General features: G+C 55.9%; 1 protein-coding gene and 1 long non-coding RNA gene across 2 annotated transcripts; one reads left to right on the top strand and one right to left on the bottom strand.

The window, feature by feature from the left end:
* The first annotated feature begins 3,169 nt into the window (after nt 1-3,169).
* On the top strand, nt 3,170-23,911 carry FAM163B (family with sequence similarity 163 member B). The gene is made up of 3 exons (XM_083807549.1): nt 3,170-3,482; nt 21,065-21,180; nt 21,490-23,911. Exons 2-3 carry the CDS (start codon nt 21,088-21,090, stop codon nt 21,877-21,879), a joined length of 483 nt encoding a protein of 160 aa, XP_083663675.1. The 5' UTR covers nt 3,170-3,482; nt 21,065-21,087; the 3' UTR covers nt 21,880-23,911.
* On the bottom strand, nt 12,615-21,045 carry LOC310884957. The gene is made up of 2 exons (XR_014574479.1): nt 15,099-21,045; nt 12,615-14,499 (listed from the first exon to the last, which is right to left on the bottom strand). It is a non-coding gene; the product is annotated as an uncharacterized lncRNA (long non-coding RNA).
* Nucleotides 23,912-23,976: the final 65 nt, after the last annotated feature.

Raw genomic sequence — 23,976 nt, 5'->3', positions numbered from 1 at the left:
GCACCATGCGCCTGCCCCGTGCTGAGGCTGCTGCACCCCGTGAGCCTCAGTATTTGGTGCTGGGTGCGGGCTGGGGGTGCCCAACACCACAGGGGTGAAGCAGCTGGCTTGGGGAAGTGGGAGCTCATCCATCCTGATTAAACACGCTTATTTGAGAAGTTTCACTCCCCTCACGGGGATCAGCAAAGAAGTGCAACAGGGACGGCAGGCAAGGTCATGGCTCTGGCCAGTTCTTAGGGCTGTGCTTATGAGACAGGGGCTCCTATTTTGTGGGTGGTAAGAGCAGAGGGAGAAAGGTTTGCAGGCTTGAACCTAGAAACAGCTGTCCCCGCTGAGCTGCTGTGGGAGCAAAGCTGGTGGAGCACTGGAAATGCATACAGAAAGCTGGGAATTGCTCCCAGCAGCAGCCAGATTCAGCTGTGGTTTGTGGCCATGTAAGCCATGGGTCAAATGGGATCTCAGTGGGAAGATGTCACCTGTGCCACGATAACCAGGCGAAGCTGCTCCTCCCTTAGGGAAGGAGCAATCTGGAGGAGGGGAAAAAGCCTAGAAAGCAGGCTTGGGTGGTGAATGAAGGGAAATTCGTGCGCAGTTTGATCCCAAGTCCTGAGGCAGGTGGCAGGAAACAAGAACTGGTGGGTGCAGGAGGGCAGCCTGGCTGCACGAACTCCCCCAGGGAGTTGCACCGTGCACAACGCACCGGGGGCGTCAGAGGAAAGCAGCCGATTACAACCTGAACACCTTCACTTAAAACCTACAAACGATTTGGCTCCTGGCTGCCGTTGTTTATCCCGCAGACTTGGCAGGCACAGGACGCTCCCCAACAGGCAAGGAGGGCTGCTAGAAGTTGTGGCTGGCCAGTGGCCAGCCCTCAAGGCTATCGGCTGGCTCCCATGCTGCAGCGCCCAATTAGCGCTTTCCTCCTGTAAAAACGCACGTCGCAAAGTCTGGGGGATTACGGCTCTTCGCACTCCGTGCCTGTTCAGCCCCTCGCACAACAAGACCCTGCTCACAACAGACGCCTTGCAACCGCTAGGTACCAAAACACCCTAAAAACCTCGGTCTCCCCATCGTAAAAACCTCGGTCTCCTTCAGAGGTTTGGTACCTGATCTTCACAGAATTGATTTTAGTGTAACTGGATCTCGTGTTAGAGATCCACAAAATAAGATCTGTACTCGCTTAAGGCAGCGCAAGTATTTGCTAAGTCCTTGTTATAACATTGTTTTTCCTTGCTCCTGTCCTGGGTTCAGATTGGAGAAGAATTGCTTTGACATATTCATTAAAAAGGCAGCTTGGGAAGAAAGGCAGCTGTTTATTTCAATACAGGAATACAGCCACAGAAACCGAAATGAATGGCCCAAACAAAGAACCTCTATCTTTCATATTTCTGAACAAAAATACAAAGATAAATTGCTAGACAATGACGTTTGACCCATAAAAGTAATAAAAAGCTAGAATTGTTTTTTCTTGGCATAGCTTTTCAGCATGGTCCGCACGTAGTCCAAGCAACCTTGAAGCAAAGCTGAAGAGGAGCCGTGATACAGACGGTTCAGCACTAATCAATACAGTCTATGATAATTAAACAAGAATAGCCCGAAGTAGACCCTCTAAAGATAACCTACGTTTTGTCCCCTTGCTTTCGTTTCTGGTTGTCAGACTGGATGGCTTGTGTTTCAGCTCTGTGCACAGGCGTCTGAACTGCGTGCAAAGCGTGCTGAAATTACTGGCAGTAATTAGTTTATTTAGGGAGCAATTAATTTAATGCAACTGTTTCCCTCTCCATAGATTAAAAGAGTGCTATAAGCGATAGCATCTCAAGGAGAGCAGATGCACTATAAAAGGGCCGGGAACTGATTGTTCCCATCAGTCAAGAAGGACAGAACGAGTGTCAGTGGGCTCAAACAGAAGAGAAAAATGAAGTTTGCCATTACGAACAACTTTGGGACCACAGGCACAAGTCAGGCCAGGGAAATCAGCGCCGCAAGACAAGAGCCATGCGTCCCTATAGGCAGAGGTGCTCCGGGATGACGGCGCTTATCTCCCAGCGTTATCACAAGGAGGCTGGAGGGTGGCCTGCAGAAGGGTCCCTGCCCATCGCAGGAGCCCAGCAGCTTTCAGACATTTAGGGGACAGCAGCCCAGGCTGACGGCGCTGGGTGCAGCTCGGCAGGGCCGTCACAGCCTCCCAAAATGTGCCCAGGGGAGCGCGGGCACCGCTCGGCTCTGCAGGGGGGAAGGCAGGGGGAGAGCTGGGGCAGTTCGCGCTCCCCGGTCACAGCAGCCTGGGGACAGGGGACAGTGGTTTCAGTGCCGGGGGGCTCTGGGGGCTCCAATCTGCTTGAGGGGTAACAGCGGCTCAAGTCGGCAGGTTTTCTCCCGGGTTCTGCCCCCCAGTGCTTCTCCCTTCAGCTCTGGGACACAATCACCTTTTCCCTTTCCACCTCAAGCGTTCTGTGATACCGCCCTGACACTGATGAAACCCCGTGGGCCGCCCCTGCAGCCGCTGGACGCGCCGTGTACGGGGCCAGCACCTTCAGAGACGGCTGTGGGCGAGGATTTCTAAAGCAGCTGAGGTCGTGCTGGAAGGGACGTGGGGAGATGCTGCCACCGAAACCAGAGGGCAAAAACCTCAGCACGGTCCCCGGGACAGAGCCGCCTAACGTAAAAAGCCACGGGATGCCTGTGGGGCTGAATGGGCTATATGGTGGGGGTCACTCCTTTTTTTCTCCCCCCCCCCCCCACCTCCTCGTAGGGGGAGGATGCTTTCCCTGCCCCGGGGATGAAGGCTCCCAGGCACCATGCGGGGACAACCGGACCCCATTAAAGGGGGGGTTCCCGCTTCATTGGGGCCGAAGGGGGGGATGCGGGGGGGGGGGTCTCCATCTCGGTGGGTTCCACAGCACAGGACGGGGGGGACCGCGGGGGGGAACCCCCCAGCACCTCCCTCTCGGCAGCGGCTTGCGGAGGGCGGGGATGGCGAGGGGGGGGGGGGGGGAGGATGGAGGAGAAGAAAGGGGAGGGGGGGGGGGGGAACCCCGCATGCACGCTCCGTGCTGCCGGGGCTGGGGGGGGGTGGGGGGGGCGCAGCGCTGCTCCGCACCGCCCTCATTGGCGGCCCCGGCGGGGAGGGAGCGGCTCCCACCCCCCCCCAGCCCCCCCCCACCCCCCCCCCCGCACCGCCGCGGCTGCCGGCACCGGCCGTGTGCCGAGAGGGTGCCCGCCGCCCGCTCCTGCGCTCAGCACCCTGAGCTGGCCTCGGCCTGGGCGCTGCTCTCGTTGTCTTTTGTTTTTGTTGTTGTTGTTGTTTTTATTTCGTGTTGGCTTTGATTTTTCTCTTAGTACCTTTATTATTATTATTATTATTTATTTTTTTTTTTAACTCTTTCTTGTTTTCGATCCCTGTGTTGATGCGCTCCGAGCCGGAGACTTCGGGAGACGCGGTCCTCACCTGAGAGATCCGGCACGATTCCCCCCGAGCGAAGGTAACGGGGTCTGGGAGGGTGGCAGATTGGGGATGGCACCTTGCCCCGTCCTTTGCCGCGGGGGGGGGGGGGGGGGGGGGTCTTCCCTTTTTCCCCTGTTTCCTCCTCTTCTCCCCCTTTCCTCTTCCCGGTGCATCCTAAACTGGTTTTCTGCTGGGGTGGGACTGGGGCTGTGGGGCCCCGGCTGCTAGCCCCCAGCCCTGGGGGATGCCCACAAGGAGAGCAGGCAGAGGACGAGCCCTGGCTCCGGCGCTGGGGCTGGCAGGGGATTCGGAGAGGGGCTGAGTACTGCACAGCATCCGCTCTCCGAGAGCCTGTCTCTGGGGGACCGGTCAAGCCCGACCGCCTTAGAGCAGGATGAAAAACACCGGGGTGCTCCAGGCTCGGTGCTGCTGGTTCCTACAGCATCGCCAGCCTCAAAGCCTCAGCTCTGGAGAAGGAAGGACGCGAAAGCCTCTCTCAGGGTTGGGGTTGGGGGGGGGGGAGATGCCCCCCACACCGTGCCCTGGCTGGGTGCTCAGGTCGTGTCCTTCGCTCCGGGGACAGCTCGTCCTCCTTCCTGCACGTGGCGTGGGGACAAATCCGGCCTCTCTGGGTACCCCCCTCTGGGCATCTCACACAGGAACCAGGCAGCCAGGATGAGGGATCGTTCCTGTCTGGCATCCTGGCTCCGAAGGACACAGGACCCCCCCCGAGCTGAGTTAAGCAGCAGAGCGGCCCCCCAAGCTCACCCACAGCAAAGAAATGCAAAGGTGGCTGCAGGGAAGGGGACGGCAAAATTATCTGGGGGCTGCTCGTAGCGGGGTTTGTTTAATACAGCAGCTGGCTGGGGCTGAGCTCGCGGAAGCACATGGCCGTCGTTCGCTCTGCAGGATGGGGGGGCTGCGTGGGAGAGAAATCCCCCGAGGGAAGATGGCTTTTCATTTCCCCGTATCGAGTGGTTTCAGACAGGATTATTTATATTTGACATAACAGATCACCAAACTTGGAAGGCAGTGGGGGTGTGCTCGTACTCATTAAGGTAGACAGTTTTCTGACAGAATAAATTAAAGGTAAGAGAAGACTGCACTTTGAGGTTCAACAGATTGTCTTCCAGCCTGAAACGAGCGGTGAAATCAGCATAAAACCTAGCTGGTGAAACCGTGCGCTCAGGTCTTCCATGATGGATGTCTGTCATTTTGGGAAACCTGGCTGGCATCCCGATGCTCGGGGTGCAGGCAGTGCTCCTCAGTGACCTCATTCGAGCAGCAGTGCCCGGCGTGATTGGTTTTCAGTCCTCGCGTCTTATGTCCTCACTGAGTAAGCATCAAAATTATAATGCTGTTAAGGGAAAAGAGTTTATGTAAATTGCGCATAAACCATGTGCCTGAGCTAGCCACACAGCTGTCTTCAGGTGCTTGCCCCGTTGTGATGGCATGTGAGTAGCGGAGGCTTGTTTGCAGCCTTTTATGGCTGTTTTTCTTCTCAGCTGAAATTAGCAGAAAGATACATTACGGCTGTCAGTTGGTGAAAAGAGATTTTAAACACCTTAAAGAGCGTGCAGCTGTAATTAAACCGTAACCTCCTTCCTCTGCATGTCAGCGTTCCTGTGCAGAACGGTGACAAGAAGTCTTAGGAAACAGTGCCGGTGCTCAAAGGAGATAAAGAAATTCAACAAAATCCCCCCCCGGAGGGACTGATGTTGATTTATCACCCCTCAATACATTGGGGTTTGCTTACGAAAGATGAGTGGATGTGAGGGGAAAGGAAGGAAACAGCATCTCTGGGCTTGTTCCTGTTTTCCATCAGTAACGCGGATTGCTAATGCAGGTGGTTCTCCCGTGCGTGTGCCTACCTGCGCACGAAGGATGCAGACCATGCCCAGCGCCGTGTTTACTGACTGCAGCTCCGCCAAGCCCCCGTTTGCTTTCAGCAGAGCCTGGTGGATAGGTCCAGCTGCAAAGTCTCCCCCTGACCCTTTTGCATTGCAGTCGCAGCAGAGCCCAAACCCTCACGTAGGTGACACGAGAGCCGAGCCTGCAGGTTTGGCTGCAGGGGCTCTGCCACCCCAGAACACGTTCAGAAGTAACAGAGACCTGCGGGATGCCCTGGGGCATTTGTGCTCAGCCCAGGGAGCTTGGCTGCATCCTCGCAGCCCAAAGAAATTTGTGACACTGGTCCTTGGGCTCAGCAGGACACGTCCTCAGTGCTCAGCGCGGCGTTCGGTGGGGAGTTTCACAGCTGCAAGGTGTTCACCTACCTGGGAGCTTTCCATTTGGCTGTACGGTGCCCAGCTGCGTTAGCGGCGGTGTAAGGAACAGTAACAACCTTCCTGCCCGTCATACTCGGGTACCTGGCCGTCGTGTTGTCATGGATATGGATTAGGACATGGCCAGCGAAGAGGTGCGTGCTGCTGGCAGGGCTCCTGCGGGCACGGCTGTGATGTGACAGCCCTGGAGAAGAGCAGGGGAGGGATGGAGGGGAGGTGGCAGGTGCCGGGCTTGAACTTGCAATTCGTTCCCGTTCTAATTTACACTTCTCCCCGTGTTGTCTATCTCCTTCTCTCCTCGTGAGCTAATTTATTGCGGCAGGCAGGATTTGTTCACCCTTTGCCTGAGAAAAAAGCATATGTTCTAGCACCACAGCTTGGCAGAGGGACTAAAAATATGCCGGGCGATGGACTCTGACCCGCTCCAGACATCCCAGCTGCCTTTGGATCACGGCTGGGATCAATCCAGACGAGGCTGGGACCTCAGCACCCTCTGAGGCCTGCCAGAACAGCCCTGCACAGAGGTCAGCTGGAAAGGTCAGAGGGGGGAAAAGGTTGGAAAAGTGAAAAGTCGTAATAAGATTTTGAAGCGTCCTCGGACAGCTTGATGTGAGCCAGGAGCCGGTAGCAGCAGGTCAGGGCACCAGCGGGAGGACCTGGATGGATGCAGTCCACCCTGTGGATGGAGCATTTCGCCAGGTGTCTGTCAGAGGCAGCGTGGGGGGACAAGGAACGGGGCTGAATCAGGCCAAAGTCATAAGGGCTGGCTCTGCAGAGACCAAGTGATGCGTTCCCGGGTGATGCTGCTGCTGGTGAAGACATCCGTGGGAAGGCCAGAGCGGAGACGAGGTGACAAAGCCACCGCTGGGCACAGGCAGCTCAGCCTCCTGGCTTCCAGCTCATTTTGTGTTTGCACGAGGGGTTTGGGACTTGGCAGTCCCAGCGCAGCTGATGTCACCCCGTCCCTCGTGGCCGTGGGTTGGGATTTCTCATGGAGGGGAGCTTCTGGCACCCCCCTGGCCATGTGCTGGTGCAGGCTGCGGGGTGGAGGCCAGCGATGAGTCAGGGGCTGGGTTTGGTTTTCCCTCACTTCAGGCAGGGTTTTTGCAACAGGGACCTGCGACGGGTCAGGGCCGGTGCTCAGCTTCATTCCTAATAACAGCACAGGATGAGCCAAGGCTTGCTCCCCAAATTTACCACCCGGGTAACTCAGCCCCTCCCGGCTGCCTCCAGTGCTTCTCTCCTGTTTCTTACCTCCAGGACCAAAGCCACCTGCAGCAACAAGCACCAGGCATGCAGCCCTGAGCCTGCCAAGCTCAGGCTCTCCCCAGCTTCTGGTACCCGGCCAGCATCACGCAGGGGATGAGGCATGGCGAGGGACACGGGCTGGGGTCCTGCCATAGCCCTGCACCCCCAGCCCCGCCACCCCGAGCAGCCTCTCCGTGCTCCACGGCTTTTATCGAAGGGCCGGGAACTTGTCACGTTCTCTCTGCAACAATATCTGACATTACCCAAACAACTTGCCCTTGGTGTGTTTCCAGAAATAGTTAGGCCTACAGGAGACACAGCTGACATCTGGATGCATTACCGTTGAGCTCGGAAACATTCAGCAAACAAGGCAGGATCTATTGTTTAAAGGTTATTTCAAGAGACTCCAAGCGAGTTAGTTATCTGGCCGTGCAATGGGGAGAGCCTTAATGGCCCTGTGATAATTGCCTTTTTCTGAGGGCTGTTTTAGAGGAAAGTTAGCAGAAACCCAAAAGCAAGTCTCAGCCCGTGATTGGCAAGCCAGGGACCTGATCCAAGCAGAAAATGTACGGAGATTTTTCTGTTTCCTTCAGTGCTGTCGGACCAAGCCTCGGCAGCGTATGCCTGATGTGGGAGCAGCAGGCTGGGGGCACGGGGGGGTGTAGGGGAGCCCACCGTTAGTCCTGCAGTAAAAATGTTTCTCGGGTCAGCATAACTGGACAGTAGGATCCACATTAGCAGAGGGCGAGATAAAATCCTCCGCAAGGCTCTGAAAATAATAAAGTTGTGGTTTGCAGGGGGTAAGGTCAGCGCTGAGCACTGGAGACGAGGGGCAGGGGGCTCTGCAGGGCGAGAGGAGGCTGGCAGGGGGCTCCTCGGTGCCTGCTGCAGGAGATGCTCTGAGGCGCACATGCCCCCGGTCAGTGAATAACAGCCGTACTAAAAATAAATAAATAAATAAATAAAGGGGGAGAAGAGTAAAGGAAAAAGAAAAAGAAGGGCGAGTGAATTTTTGCAGAAGCGTAGTGGCAGCTGGCATCCCCTTCCCTCAGCCAGGTGACAAGGACTTGAGGGCACGTGGCAGAGGGGACGTGGCTCTGCTGCCACTCACTCCAGCCTCACATGGCAGAAATCTCTCCTTGGTTCTTACCCTGGCCGCGGGCAAGCAGCAGCCGTTCTCACTGGCTGCTTCACGTGCCCTGGGGAGCTGCGATGGGGAGATCGCATCCCGTTCTCCTACCTCTCACGTTCTCTTTTCCCATTGATTTTCTCTGTGGGGGATGTTGGGTGAGCGAGATGGGGGCACAAAGCCACAGCCAGGTTGTCTCTTTACTCACCAAGTGGTTCACTGTTTGAGGTTAAAGGGGAGGATTAATGACATTAATGAAAGGAAACAGGCCGCCTGTGGGAAGAGGAAGACCCAGACTGCCAGGGGATGCGACTGGTTCAGCCGTCGTCGTGTCCCCCGGCATCGCCCTGACTCGGGCTGCTCCAGCTGAAGCAGCCCAAAATGTCTCGGCGTTCAGAGGCTGCTGCAAGCCCCAGCAGGGAGATGTCCTGGAATTCCTTGTAGAAGATGCCACAGAGGCCATCCAGGCTGGTGTTTGCTGTGAGTGTGCCCAGGCATGTCAGGAGACAGGAGCTCACAGGCACGGGCCAGACGAGTCCCCGGAGCGGCCGCTTTCCAGCGTGCGAGCTGCAGCTCTGCTAAGCCACCCGCTTAGAGGCCCCATCTCCTGTGAGAAAAACAGCCTACCCGCAAAGCGCCTGGCTCATTTTCATTCCCGATATTCCACCTTTTCTCCCCCAGGTTGTTTGCCTTTTTCCCCCAGGAAACAGCAAGTACTTTCCGAGGTGCCTGGCAGGGACAGAGCTCGTGCTCCGAATTCCCCGTGTGCTTCCCCTTTGAGCACAGGGAGCTGCCCTGCCTTTGCCTGGCATTTAAGACTGGATCCCCTTTGCTCTTAGTATGGATTTGGCTCTGCTTCAAGATCTGTCGTGGGTTTTCCTGCCCGAGCTCTGGCAAACCATGAACTCTCTCTCTTTTTTTTTTTCTGTTTCTGGCGTCTCCCTTTATAGCCAGACTGCAAACTGCTGGGTGCGGGGAGGCTCCCCCTCGCTGGCTGCCTGTCAGGCCTGGCGTGCTCCTGCAGACGATGCTGCACGTTGTTATTCCTGGCTTTCCACCCTTCCTTGGGCCCAGCATCCACTGCTCAAGGTGCAGATGCTGGTGTTCTGCCCGCCAGCACCCGCTGCGCCCTGCAAGCCCCGTGCATCCCTCTAGCGGCAGCCAGCACGCTGAGGCTGTTACGGGCTGGGTTATTTGGGAAAGGCCAGGCTGCCTTAGGAAAAACCCGGCCAGCTCTTAAATATTTAGGTGGATGGACAGTCAGTAGCGGCTCTCCTTTGATATCAATAATTGCTGCAATTTGACTCCGCTGCAACTTCAGCTGTAGAAATCATTCACTGTACAATAGCGTGCATGTTGCCACTCTGCAGTTAACAAAATACATGTGTGTTACACGGCAAGATATTATGCCTTTTGTGGAAATGCGAGCTAGGCTCCCTCTGGGGAAAAAATACAGTATTGATGCTGCCAGAGACTCGGCTCTGAGCAAGGGCTTCAGCACCCCAGCTGCTGGAGCAGCCCGGGAGCTGTGCGGCCTCGAGGGCAGGGAGCTTGCCCAGTCTCCCTCCGCAAGCCAGGATTTGCAGGGATCTCATTTATAAGGCTCTCGTGTGGAAGGAAGGGGATCTCTCTTACTCTGATCAGCGTTGCCTGCCAGGTAGCTAAGCCCTGGAAAGATTAGCAGGGGGATCTGGGGAAAAATAGCCGTGCTGTGAGAGTGGGAGCAAGGGTGGGAATGGGAGGATAATAAGTGTTGATTGGGTTTGCAGTTAGGCAAATTTTGTGCTTTGGTTGTCACTTTGGTGTAATTTACTTTATTGTACCTGGAGGACTGAGCTCTGGGGTGCAGCACGGGGTGCTGGCGTGGCTCAGCTCACTGCGGCATGGGCAGGAGCCCCCGGGGCACTCGGTACCTCGCACACACAAAGCTGCCGTGCCTAAATCTGGGTGCTCGAAGTGCCAGGGGTGCCTCCTGGCAGAGCTGCAGCCAGGATTCCCCCAGGGGCAGCGTCTCCTGGCTGCCTTCATCTCCTGAGCACGGCTGAACCAGGCTGCTCCTTGCAGTGGACGCCTGCCTGTGTCCCCCCGGGGCAGCTCTGGATGTCCCATCCCATGGGCAGGCATATTCCTCTGGGATAAAGGCAAGGAAAATATTTATGCAATTAATATTAGACAGCTCCAGCTTGCTTTTTTTCTGATTTGCGACAGTTTAGCATTGCTGACATCCCAGTTCTCACAGTGGCTCGTGGGAGCAGATTCAGCCCACAGAAAGTGGGATTTTCTCGGTCGTGCATATTTTCCCTTGAGTTTCTGGCATCGTAGTTTTGTTTTTGTTTTATTTTTAAATAAAACAGAATAGGTTATAGAAAACACAAGACTATAATACCAGATTCTGAGAAACCAAGTACTAATCTTACTTGCTGTCTGGATACTTTTGTAAATATTATGATGTATTGTTGATTGGTAGGATTGGCAGACAAAGGGCAAGTCTTAAAATATTGTCTGACTTGATTGAAAGCAAATAAAAAACATAAATATTGCTGGGTTGTGGCAGTGCTGCTGACTGCAGAGGATTAGAGTTGCCCAGACACAGAAATGTGTAAACCTTCAAATGCTGAAATGCTTTTTCTGTAACCAGTGCTTGGGTTTTGCTCGAAAAGAGAAGATTTCCAAAAATGAATACAGATGAGAGCATTTACAGGAACCCTAAAAGAAAAAGTGCTTTGTGTGACACGAATGCTAACATCGTAGTGTGAATAACACAATGTTGCCCAATTTCATAGTATCCCAGCCAAACCAACCCGAAGCAGAACTGAAGCATCCTGCGAGTGCAGAAGAAATCCCCAACACGGAGCAGCCGTGGGCTCACCTTTGTGCTTTGAGCCCTGTGCTCACGAGGGCACTGCCCAGGGCTGCTGTGTTTCACCGGACAGCGACAGGCTGGGGCTGCAGACAGCGGTGAGAGCATTTCTGACTCCCAAAGGAGCCCTGTGGTCGGTTTAACCCTGCGAGGGGCATCTCCCACAGGCAGCCCTCCACCGCGTGCCAGGCACCTGCGTGTCGAGGAGCTCCGGTCTCCCAGGCAGGAGCAGTGAAGGTGCACACGCCTGCAGGTTTGGGTTTTGTAAGACCTAAACATATCTGTTAAACAGCTTTATGCATGGTTTACTATTGGGGTGGGCTGTTAAATAAGTGCTTGTTGTGGTACTACCAGCATCAGCGTGGCTGGGGTGACATTTAGATAGCTCAGGAAATCAGGGAATGAAAGGTTTTGTTATTGCTGTCATTAGTTCCCAATTCGTCCCAGCTGAACTATTAGCTCTGGGGTGTGAAGAGCTATTTAGCAATACCTCCTTCCTTCTTCCCAATGAGTTCCAGCTAACTTGTTTGAGTGAAGCGAGCTTTCTCAGGGCTTGAGTGAGGAAAGGTGAAATTGGGGTAGGGTTTGGAGGCTGGAGGGGGGCAGTGCTGGGTGCAAGCCTGAGTGGATGGGTTCCTGCATGCACACCCTCACGGGGCTGCTGTGACCCGAACCCCCAAGCACAGAGCATCCCAGGGGAGGCATGGCTGCTGTTGGTACCCAGCCAGACTGCCCCTAAGCAGGGCCAGGGGATGGCAGCCATGCAGGGGCTTCGCTGCTCAGGGCAGGCTGGTGATTCAGAGCGCTGGTCTAACGTTTGGCTTTTAAAGAGGAGATATTTGGCATTTTCCAGTCCTTTAGGGTGCCACAAGTCAGGCCTCATTTACGTGAGGAAGGCAGGAACTGCAGCGTGCTGGGGTGCTGATTTGCTGCAAATACGAGGAGCAACGAGGCTGCAACACCCAGGCACCGAGCAGCCGGAGCACCCTGCCCCGTCCCTTCCCCAAGGATGGGCCCGTGGGCCTGGGAACGAGCTTCTCCAGGTCAGCCTGTGCCAGCAGTAAGGCTCCTCTGACCCTGGGGGACACGGCGAGAGGATGAGCAAACCATGAGTGGGGAGCATGAAGCAGCGCATCGCTCCCCGGGGCCTCTCCAGCATCGTGGAGTCATTTCAAAGGCAGCGGCTACGTCGTCCTGATGCTGATGCTAGGCAAAAAAGATACAGCATCGCATGTGTTTTGGTTGCTGAAAGATGCCATCCCTGGGAACAGTCGATATTTCAAACATTTGATCTCAGCAGCTCTGCTAAGCCCACGTGTTTTTAAGTGGAACAATTTGTGTGAAGGTTTTTCTCTCTCTCTTTATTCGGCTAATGATGGTTTTCAGCTGAGCTGTATGAATTACTTTATATTTTCTGCCTTTTTGCTTGTGATCATTTTGTTGTGGTGGGTTTCTCTCCCATTGAGTTAAACCTTTCCCTCTCTGATCTCTCAGGAAAAGCTGTAACAGAGCTGAAGGTGAAGAAAAAAAAAAGGGAAATTTACTGGAAATGTTTCAGTAAAGTTACCAAGAGTCTGAAAACTGTTGGTCCCTATTAATTCCCCTGATGCAGCAATGATAAATCCTTATTAAAAAAAAATAACTAGAGCATAAGGAGACTTTAAGGAAACTCCTGGTCACAAGCAACAAGGAAGCCCATCGCTCCTTGTTCATAATCAACCTGCACATCCCTCGCCACGATGCGTGGTGCTGGCACCGGCCCCGGGGGCTCGATGCCACCTGCAAAGGAAACTCAGACCCCACACAAGTGCTGGGTGAGGCAGACGCAGGGTGAGCGGCAGCCCTCACCATTCAGATGTGTTTCCAAAAGCTCTTCTCTCCTCCACTTATTTATTCATGCACTGTGCTAACTTGCCGGGCTGGAGTAGGAAAAAACACCCTGCTTGCTTTTCCTTGCATGGGTTGAACCTGAGCCTTTGTGAGAGTGATGTAAAGCTGTAGCTATGGAAACTCCCTACCCTTTTTATGATTTTTTTTTTTTAAAGGCAGAAAGGTGTATCTCTCCCGAGATCCCAGGCAGGGCTGCGTGGGTGTTCAGGCAGCCCCGAGGGCCCGTCCCTGGCTGCTGCTGGCTCCCCAGGGCAGCCGAGATGGGTTCACCCCGGACATGACGACCAGGAGAGACCTAGGGACCCATTCCCATCATAATTCCCCGAATAGGGAAAAAAAACAAGTTCCTGCAGCTAGATGTGGGACGCTCCCTGGAGCTCTCAACTCACTTAATGAGCACCAAAGGAAATGGTGCTTCCTGCTGCTTCCACCCTGTTCTCGTCGGGTCCCTGAATCCTGAGCAAATGAGGCAGAACTGGGCGGCTCCCAAATATTCACTCTGCCCAAGATCCGTCCCGCTGAGCTCTGCTCTCACCTCCTGGAAATGCAAGGCCTGTCGCGTTTGCTGCTCGGTGGAAGCGTACCCTGCCTGCATCCTGACCGACGCACGGCTGTGCCTCGGTGTCCGCAGGGGTCCTGTGGGAGATGGGGGCTCGTCCTCCCCACCACCAGCACCAGGGTGTGGAAGGAGCACGGAGCTGCCCCCACCTCAGTGCCTGGCCCGGGGGAAGCCACCGTGGCCTGGAAACGTGCGACGGGCCTCACGCAACCTGGCCTCGAAGGCAGAACCTCAACCGGCCCAGGTCTCGGTTTTCCTGCCTGTGAAATGGATATAAGGACAGCTAAGCTTTGGCTCTCAGGCTCCGTACTCTTTCGTTGGCCAGGAGGACAGGTGGGAAGCCTGGCCTCACGCAGGGCTTTGGCTGAGGTGTCACACGAAGGCCGAATTCGCAGCTGGGGCTGGTTGTGGTTACCTGAGGCAAACGCCAGCACACGGAGTCCCTAACAGCGCGGGGCTGACTCCATCCGTCTCCCCAGGCCGGCTGCTCCAACGCTTCCCCGTAAGGCTGAGGTTCTGTGCAGGGCCCGAGCCACCAGATGCCCCCAGCTGCATCAGTTTTTGTGGGGACAGCCACCATGAGGTGCTGCTCCCGTGGATTTGTAGGGCCGTTGGGGTACCAGGACCTCACCGTCCCCATGCACGGTGCTGCTGGCCTGCCACAGCCTTGTCCCCAGGACCAGGACAGGGGGATGGAGGCTCCCTGGCCCATCTCAGCTCCAGCATCACCGTCTCGGGGCCAGGAGATTTTCTCAGGAGCCCTGTGGGGATTTTTTGCCTTTGTTCTCTGTGGCAGCGTCAGTAACTTGGTAAAACCTGCTGGAAGCTCCCACTCCCACAGGTGTCGTCCCCTGCCCACAGCATCAGGCTCTCAGGGCAGCAGCTTCTCTTTTCTGTACTTAAAAGCTTTCCAAAGCCAAGTGAACGGAGCAATATTGGGAGGCACTGCTCTTTCAGAAGGACAGACGCCCCTTTTTCTGCTTTTGCTGCACCGTTTCAGCAGAGCTCTCTGACAACTGGGTCTCTGTGATCTTTCAGCCTCTGCTCAACAGACTGCTCCTTGCTGGGTGGTGATGGAGATCCCTGCGTGGACAGGAAAAAGTACAAATCAAGGCCGAGATTTACAGTAAGAAGAAGTCTCCGTGGGGGGGGTGTCCCTACCCCAGACTTATTTCCCACTTAGCAGTGATTGCAGCTTATCTCAAGCTGCTAATACCAAAAAAACCTGCTCTCTCTCATGCTAATATCTCAGGCTGACTAAACCGTAATTCAAGAGGAGATTAAATGATGCAGGGTGGAAAGACAGCCTGTCTTGCTTTTTTTTTTGCCTTTTTTATTTTTAAGGAGTTTAGGCTGCTTTAGAGTGTTTTGGATGACGGCCTGCTTTCCAGCTGGCGCATGGAAATAATTCCTGGTACTTATGCAGATTGTGATTGTTTGGGCTGGAACAGGTGGGATTGTGGAGGGCAAAGCTCTCTGGTGTGGTCTGATAGCAGATCCCATCACCTCCATACAGGTTCCTTTTTTTTTCTTTTTTTTCTTTTTACTCTGTCCTGGTGCTAGCACAGGGCCATTGTAGGGCTGCAGCAGGGCTGCTTTTAGCAATCTGGTCCCCTCCTGCTCCCAGCTGTGCTCTCTGCAGTTTTACAGAAGGTCGGGGTGATGAAACAGGGTGAATGTACCTTGTTTTATTCCAGGCGGTGCTGAAGCATCTGCAAACTCCTTTCCTGGTCCCTTTGGGATGGTGATAGAGGCACCTTCGAGAAGGTCCCATGGCACTGAAAGGAGGATGTTCCCATGGCACTATCCGTTTTTCCCCTCATCCCTCCCCAGCAGCACTGCTGCCTTCCTTTTAGCATCTGCAGTCACTTAAATTCGTGCCTGGAGTTGTGCTTAGTAAGCCTCAACACCGCTTTGATGAGCTGTGCAAATATTATTTTTCATTAGGAGTGATTAGGTTGTATTAAACGACATTATTGCCTCATTATTGCAGTGCACATATTCCCTCTCGCTCCATGCTGGGGCTGGCATCCCCTAAATCGATTCCCTTTGAAAGCAGCCTGCTGGAGTGTGCTGAGCATTCAGAAGGCTCACTAAGAGCTGATCTCCCTTTTAAATACAAATAATGGTAATTGGGGGGGGGGGGATCCCTAATTGTCCCACGAATCCCTGCTTCTTTTAAGCTTTCCTGTGATACTTGGTTCAGGAAAACACAAAATTCGGAGTTGCTGTCGCTGTGTTATGTCCCTGCTGAGTTGTCTGGGCATCCTTTGCTGGGTTTTGCTCTCGCTGAGCTGTTCCAGCACAGGAGCACAGCCCGGCTGCTCCGGCACTGCCGCCTGCGGGGACGCGCGCCCGCTGTGTCCGCAGCATATGGAGAAGTCTCATACAGCTCGTCAGAAAAGCAGTGGCTTCTCTCTGAGTCTTTGGGCTGCCATATAATATTTAACAGAGCACTTTGGGCTATAAAATTGCGTGGGATGATAAAAAGAGCAGACGGAAGGACCGGTTCAGTGTGACACTTGACTGTCCCCATTGCCTGGCCATCGGCGCTGCTCCGGGAGCGTTTCTGGCCAGGAAGATGCAGAGCAGAGAGGAGCGACCCTGGGGCACAGAGCAGCTTACCTGGGGTTATGATCCATGCAAACTGCCCGCATTGCCCTGGTGCTCATCCTGCATCAGCCTGATGTACCTTGAGGCTTGCCTCCTTGCCGGGGGAGCTAAAACCAGCAGGAGGGAGCATTGGACCGGCTTCTGAGCAGAGAGAAGGCTCTTTTTTAATCCACAAACTCCTTCTGTCTATTCGGGGCCGTGGCCTCGGAGCAAAGGTGTTTTTCCTCCTGCCCTCCCTGTCCCCAGCAGCCACAGTCCGTGGCCGTGCTGCATCCTGCAGAGCCGGAGCCCGATGGCCCCGGGATGCTCTTCTGCAGAGCTCAGCGCTGCGCCAGCAGGAGCCTAGCAGATGAATCATTGACTGGGCACCAGCTATCGATCACCTCCTCCATGGATTGTTTCCGGTCCGGATGTCAGCAGGAGCTTGGGGGATGCTTGAGGAGGGCTGGGGCTGAAGCCGCCCGGGTCTCTGCAGACCTAGCCGAGCTGTGGGCTACCTCTCGAGGGGGGTCAGTGGCCTCGGTGACTGGCTTTGAGGCAGGCAGCATCTCTAAAGGCAGCAGAAAGGGGCAGGCACTTCCACGTGGGTGTGAGGTTTTGTTGCTTCCCGTTCTGATGGGGTGTAAAAGCTCCCAGCTGTGTTACAGCCTGTGCAGGCCAGCCCGGCCTGGTTGCCTCTCCCGAGCAGTGCAGCCCATTCCAATTGCCATAGACACCCTTCCAAAAATCCTGCTTATTTGTGGGACTGTCAGCAGTGGCACAAAGCCTCATTTCCAGGGCAGGGGAAGTGCCCGGCCTCTGCTCTGCTGCTGGTTGCAGGAGCTGTGCTGCGAAGGATGACAGGAGGACAGGGCTACCGTGACCTCAGCACCACCTCCAGCATCCAGGAGCAGCTGGGTGCTGTGGGTGAGCCTGGAAAACCGAGAAATATGCTCTGCAGAGAGGGGACAGCAGGGAGGCTAGCAGCCCCTGCTCAGCCCAGAGCCAAAGGGCAGCAGGCAATGACCCGGCACATCCCACAGGACACAGGCTGGAGCTCAGGACAGCTGCTAACGGTGCTGGGATGGGTGCTGAGGAGGCAGAGGGGCAGCAGTGGCTGCAAACCATCACCCATGCATTGATCCAGCACGCCAGTGTGGAAGGACAGGAGGAGCACGGGCTGAGCGCCCAGCCGCCCGCGGTGCACCCTGGCTGTTTAAATCCCTGCTGTCTGTGCAAAGCATCAGCCCCCAGGCCAGCGGTGCTGCCGTCACGGGGATGAGAGAGAGAAAAAGCACAGAGCGGTGCCGCAGCCCCACTGCCTGGGGTGGGTTTCAGCCGGAAAGCTGCGTCCTGCGCCCGTGTTCCTGGCAGCTGCCCTGCCCGCCGGCTCCCCGAGTGCAAACCTCCCGCTGGCACGCTGCCCTGCTGCTCCTCCAGCCCGGCTCTCGTTCATTGACTGGGCAGGGTTACGGCCACTGGGGGAAACACCGCAACACGGCTCTATTTGCCACCAAACAGCTTTGGGCTTCTCATTTGTTTGCTGCCTTCCCACCACCCATGCTGGTGGCTGCTTGCTGGGCTTCCCCCTGCTCCAGCTGGCTGTGTTGGGGTTTACCCTCGGGCAGAGCGCTGGCACCAAGAGGTGTGAGCAAGCCAGGTTCCCCCAAAACACTGCAGCATCAAGGGCTCAGGTCCAGTCTCCTCTTCCCAGGGCAGTTCATTACATGGAGATTTCTTTTTAACCTCTGGGCCAAGTTCCTGGGTCACAGATGCTGCCTGCACCCAGCTGTGGGGCGGACAGCAGCAGCAAGAAGCTCGGGGAAGCTGCAGCTCGGGCGTCCTGCACGCCCCGTGTGCTCTCCCATTGACCTTTTTCTAATTGCTGGGCTCTTTTCCTTTCTTCTGAAGCGGGGCTTGATCAGAAGCATGACATCAGGGGTAGCCGTGCGTGGAAGAGCTGGGAAAAGGCCTGCAAGCCTTTGCGGGCTGGATGTGCCGCCTCTGGCCGCAGGTCCCAGGGCTGGCAGGGGACGCACGGAGCGCCGCTGCACTAGGACAAGCTGAGGGCCACGGCTCTTTGCAGGCAAAGCACGGTCTCCTGGGGCAGGCACAGCTTTTGTGGGACCAGCACACCAATCTGAGGCTCAGTTTTGGTACTTGCCGTGAGTGCACTTCCAGCTAGTGCAAAAGGCCTTGGGGTGACTGTGTTACCATGGGATGGGATGAGATCTGTGGAGGCATCTAGGAGTCCGGCCTGAAGGTTTTCCTTACACCTGCAAACGCCAGAAGCTGGTTTAACTGGCACTTGAGGGTCTCTTACAGGAATCTCAGCCTCACCTCAGCCACCACCAGGCAGGGTCCGGCCAGGCAGCAGGAGCCCGCTGTGGCTGGAGGGCTCCAGCACCTGGAGCAAGGGAAGGAGCCACCAAACCGGGGCTGGAGCTGCTGGGAGGTCTGCTTGTGTCTTCTCCAGGCTGCGAGGAGCGGAGAAAGCCATTCGCTCATGTTTTGGGCTTTCCAGCTGCTGCAGGGCTGGTGCCATCCACATCCCTAGAGCTGCAGCCATAGATGGCCTGGCAGAACCAGGCAAGAGGCACCGGACGGTGCCTAAACCAAAGCAGCTCAGCCAGGAGCAGCCCGAAGCAGCCGTGCAGAGAAATATCTTCAACTTTTCGGGTGTTTGGGCATCCCTGGTAGCTCGAGGGCTCCTCGTGTTACCCAGGGGGAAGGCAGGAGCCAAGTGGCTGTGGGACGTGCCTGCCGGTGCCTGTGCTCCTCCTAGCAGGGCTCCTGCATACCTTCCCCAAGCCCACAGCGGAGCTGCAAAGCACTTCCTTTTACCAAGATATTTATTACTAAATATATGAATCTGGGAGCCTGCAGAGCGTGAAATTAGGAACAAATGTAAAAAGGAGGTCTAGACAGGAATTGTTCTGCTTATGGGCTTTCCCCCCCTTTCCTTTGCATGCTGGAGAGTTTAATGCTTCCAGGTACCCAGCTTTAATCAGACAAGTATGTTACGGGAGGGAAAAAGCGAGATGCGAACGGTCCGGCTCTGTGTCGAGTGGTGGCTGTGAGTGGCACGTCTGGCTGACCACGGTGGCACCGGTGGGGAGGGAAGCGGAGCACATCACTGTCACTGTGTGCTCCCCTTGCTTGCCCCTGGGCGACCATTTAATGGAAACGGGAGCAGCGCAGGCGCAGGGGCACCCAGCACGGCCCTAAATCCCTTTCTGAGCAGGAGTTCCCAAATCCCCGATGCAGTCTGGGAGGACGCTTCCCCTGGCTGTGTCCCCCTGAACTGCTGCAGAACGTTTTGCCCCAGGGATGAGGGCAGGATTCAGCCAGGCACTTGCCCCGTGGCCGTGCGGTGCGAGAAGCTCTCACGTTGCACAGTGGTGGTATAAATTCCCCCCGCTCCTACAGCCCCGCTCAGCAGCGACATAAAATGTGATACTGCTTTATCCATTCAGCACTTACCCAACTTTAGCAGGACATTAAGCGCCTGAAAATATGCCGCAGATTTATTTTCTTTGGAAGCAGGTTAAATCCCTGACAGATACGGTTGCTTTTCCTCGGGTGCTGAAGCAATTTGGGTTTGGGGTGGCTGGTTTTTTTTTTGGTTTAACCTGATCTCACGAGCTGGAGGCCAGCTTTGTTAAAGCACTTGTCGGGTAGGTGGTCAGAGTTCGCTCCCTCTCTTAATTTATGGCGGTTATCCTGTTCCCAGCTCGACTCTCGTGGCATAAGGGGCTGCTCGAGCTGCAGAGCGATGCCGGTGCTGGTGCGTGGCTGCCAGAGGTGCGTGCAGGCAGCAGCACCGCTCCCCACATCCCCCCGGGGACAGAGCTCGGTCTTGTTCTGCACGGCTGGAGGGAACTTCAAGCCTCCGGTGAGCTCCTGGGGCAGGGATGCTCAGCACAAGACCTGCACCGGCATTGCAGGGCTTGGGTGTCTCACGCTGCATGAAGCACAGCCTCTGCTCAGCGCGGGGCTGGGGGCCTTACACATTTTACCATGCTAGCACCCAAATTCCCCTAAGGGCACTTTTGGGAGAGGAGGCTGCTGGCGCTACTCTGAGAAACAAGCAAGTGGCTTAACGGCAGCGTCCCTGTGATGGTCAGCATCCTCAGTGTGAACACTCAGGGCTCTCAGAAGCACCGTCCCGGGTACCCCCGTGCTCCCCCAACACTTCATCTTGCCCCAAATGAGGCACAGAGCTCGGTCCCCACCGCACCAGGCGGATCCACCCCATACCGCAGCTCGCTGCTTTGGGAGGGGAGGGGAGAGCGCCCGTCCCTGCAATCGTTAAAGGCTCACTTAGCAGTTCCAGTTATTCCAAATTAAAATACCACATTGTTTTCATGGGGAAAATGGATTATAGGCTCAGAGAAAAAATGTGCACAGCTCAAACCCCCCCCTTACTGCGACGCTGCTCCTGAAGCTCCGCGCTCCAGGCAGGAGCCGAGGGCAGGTCCCTGTCCCCAGCACGGGGCACGGAGTGTGCCAGGAGGGCACCAAGGGGGCTGTGAGCTCATGGCCAAGCCCCGTGCTGGCACCGGGCAGGATTTACTTCCCTGTACCCCCCTCCTGCATGCGGAGCAGCCCGCTGGTACCCAGAACAGCTGAGATCCGGGAGTGCTGTGCACCCCGTGGCACCCTGCTCGGCCAGCTGATGGGCAGCTTACAGGTGGCCGCTGCTTCCCTCGTTGTCACAGGATGGGATTTTCACTGCAGGACCATTTGTGCAGGTCCCATAGGGTCCCAGCACCCCCATTCACCCCCTCATCGAGGTGTGCTGTCGCCCGAGCTCAGTTATTCAGCACACCTGCAGGCCGCACTAACACTTAGTAAATCTCTCCCCTCACTGCACCAGGCTTTTTCCATCCTCTCCCACCCGCCAGGTGGCATTTAGAGGGGACGAGGGCTCCCCTGATGGCTTTCCCAGTGCTGGCACCCGGCCTGATCCTGCCCTCACCCCTCTGCAAAGGCACAGCCCCCCCCCCCGGCTGGCAGCACCGTGCCCCACCACCCCGCGTGCTCTGTGTTGCAGGCTGTTAATGGAGAAGAGGGCGAATGACAGCCGGGACCGTGGTCATCACAGGTGGAATATTAGCGACTGTCATTTTACTCTGTATCATCGCTGTCCTCTGCTACTGTAGACTCCAGGTAAGGCTGGGGACGTGGCATCATGGGGACGGGGCAGCACACCGTGATGGGGACAGGGCAGGGCACCACGATGGGGGACGGGGCAGGGCACCACGATGGGGATGAGGCAGGGCACCACGATGGGGACAGTACAGGGCACCGTGGTGGGGACGGGGCAGAACACCGTGATGGGGACAGGGCAGGGCACCGTGATGGGGACAGGACAAGACAGGGGGTCCCCGTGCCCGATCCCACCTCCCTACCGCGGGGCGACACGGTGGTGGCACCAGCGGCGCAGCGGGCCCCTGGCTGAGCCCTGTCCCATTCCAGTACTACTGCTGCAAGAAGGATGAGTCCGAGGAGGACGAGGAGGAGCCCGACTTCGCCGTGCACTCCCACATCCCTCCGCTCCACTGCAACCGCAACGTAGTGCTGACCAACGGCCCGTCCCTCTACGCCTCCTCGCCCTTCGGCAAGAAGCCGACGCCGAGCCGGAGCGGCTGCCCCGGCTGCGGGCAGTATGAGCCCCCCACCTTCTTCCTGCAGGAGCCCCCCGAGGAGCTGCACAACGGGGGGGACCGGGTCAGCTTCCAGACCGTCAGCCAGGAAGACCTGGAGCTGCCGGTGAGCGTGGGCAACCTGCAGGCGCTCAACCCCAACCGGCTCTCGGCCATGCGGGAAGCCTTCTCCCGCAGCCGCAGCATCAGCACCGACGTGTGAGGCAGCATCGCGCCTTTCCAAGGACTTTTTAAAATCCACAGAATAGTTTTAAAGAAAAAAAAAAAAAAAAAGGGGTTGGGGAGATTTTGAATGTATTGCTGCGTTCTGTAGGCAGAGACGTGGTAAATTGTAATATGAAGGGTTAGCAAAAAAAAAAAAGGGGTGAGTGAGGGTGAGGACAGTTGCAGCTGGGACACGAGGTTTTCTAGTGCTGCTTTGCGTATTTTTTTTTCTTTTATAAAGAGGATTTTGATATTGTGCAGCCTTTTATACAGAGTAAATGCCCCTCCTCCACGTCAGGCAGGAGCACTGAGTGTCGGGCAGGTGACGGGCACGGGGGTGGCTGCAAAATGCCTTGTGCTGCGAGCCAGCGGGCACCCGCTGCTGCTCCCCAGGGACACCCAGAACCCACGGGCTCCTGGCCCTAGTGTGCAAACACACGCGTGTGCACACGCACACACACACACCCACCATGGTCCCCTGGCAAAGCAGGGCTCCTGTTGCCCACCCCTCCATCACCCCGTCCTGCACCGCTCCGTGCTGCAGCCATGCACACGTGCGCACCCATCGTGTCCCTGTCCCTGCACCCTCTCGCTGCCCCCCTTGGCCATTTCTCCCCGGGTCGCAGCCGTGAGACCCTCAGGGGTTGGGGGCAGCGGGTGCAGAGCCTGGCCCTGCCCGCAGAGCCCGATGGAGCCGGGCTGGGGGGGTTTGCAAGCTCACAGATGCACGGCTGCACCGCCGGGTGGGAGCAACGCACGGAGCGCTTCCAGCTGGAGGGATGTACCCAGAGCTGCCCCCCGCAAATAACCAGCCTGCCCTCCCCAAATAACGCCATATGCTACTTCTAATCTAGGGAGCTGAGTGCTGGGAGAGCAGGAGTGGCCGTGTATGTGCGCGTACGCCCCTGCGTGCACATTTTTACATGCTTTTTTTTTCTATTAAAAGTTAAAAATAAATTTAAATTTAAAAAAATATATTACAAAAAAAAAATACAAAAACACCCACGACAGTTTCTCCCCTCCCAGGGATGTCAGAACACTTCACATTCAGGCAGAGCCACCTCTGCGTTTCTCCCCGTGCTGTTTCCCCTGGCCGGGACCGTGGCACCAGCTCTGCCCCAGCTCCGTTGGCCGCACTGGATCCGGCCAGGGCTGCACGAGCCAAGTGGTGGGCACAGAGCTGGTGCTGGTCACACTGCGGAGGAGTAGTTTTCTTATCACTGCAGCCATGGTAGCAGGACCTACACCTTGCACTGGTGTGTCCACGGGCCCTGCTTTCTCCTTGCTGGCTCAATTCCTCCCTCCACGTGTATGATTTGTCTTACAACGTACCCTCTTGCTCCCGGACTGTGCAGTATTCAGGTTAAAAGCAGCGCCTTGGACTCGGGGGACAGCTCGCCCCGCCGCAGTGGAGGGCGCAGGGGCTGCAAATGGACTCTGATGGCCTCGGCGCCATGCTCTGGGTCAGGCGTCGATTTGAAAGATGGGATGGGAAGAAAAAAGGCGGCACTCCACAGCCGTCGGCGTACCCGCGCTGCCCGCAGCCGATCCGGACATTTTAACTGTGAGGGCTTTTAATTCCCCACCACACCTTTTGAGGTACGAGTCAGTCTTTGCAGAGTATCTTTGACTTTTTGGGGTTTCTCTTGGGGGTGGGGGGAGCGGGTTTGGGGTTGGTTTTGTACACGTTTAATATCCAGCGTTTGGTCCTGCCCGGGCTGTGCTCCAGGGAGCATCTCCCTGCTCCAGTTAGCACAGCCAGGTTGTACAGTGCTCACTGCAGTTTGTTTAAATGCATTTAGACTTCAGATCCTTTGCATTTCTTGTGAGTGTACTTATCTTTCCAGCTTCCTTTATTTCTTTTTTTTTCTTCCCCCCCTTTTTTTTTTCCTCCTTCCAGTGTAGCTTGGAAACTAAGCAAATGATTGACTTTCTCTAACCTTCACCTGGTGAACTATTGTACAGGACTTTGGGCATCAAGGAAGAAAATAAAAGAAAAAAAAAAAAGAAATAAAGTACTTTGCCATGGATTTTGAGGCCAATCTTTGTGTACCAGCACCTTCAAAGGCAGGGTGCTGTTTGCAGAAGCATCACA

This window comes from Anser anser (genome assembly GCF_964211835.1).
Source record: "Anser anser genome assembly, chromosome: 21".
Taxonomy (NCBI): domain Eukaryota; kingdom Metazoa; phylum Chordata; class Aves; order Anseriformes; family Anatidae; genus Anser; species Anser anser.
Note: the sequence above shows the minus strand (reverse complement) of the source record. Positions and strands in the feature narration are given on the sequence as shown.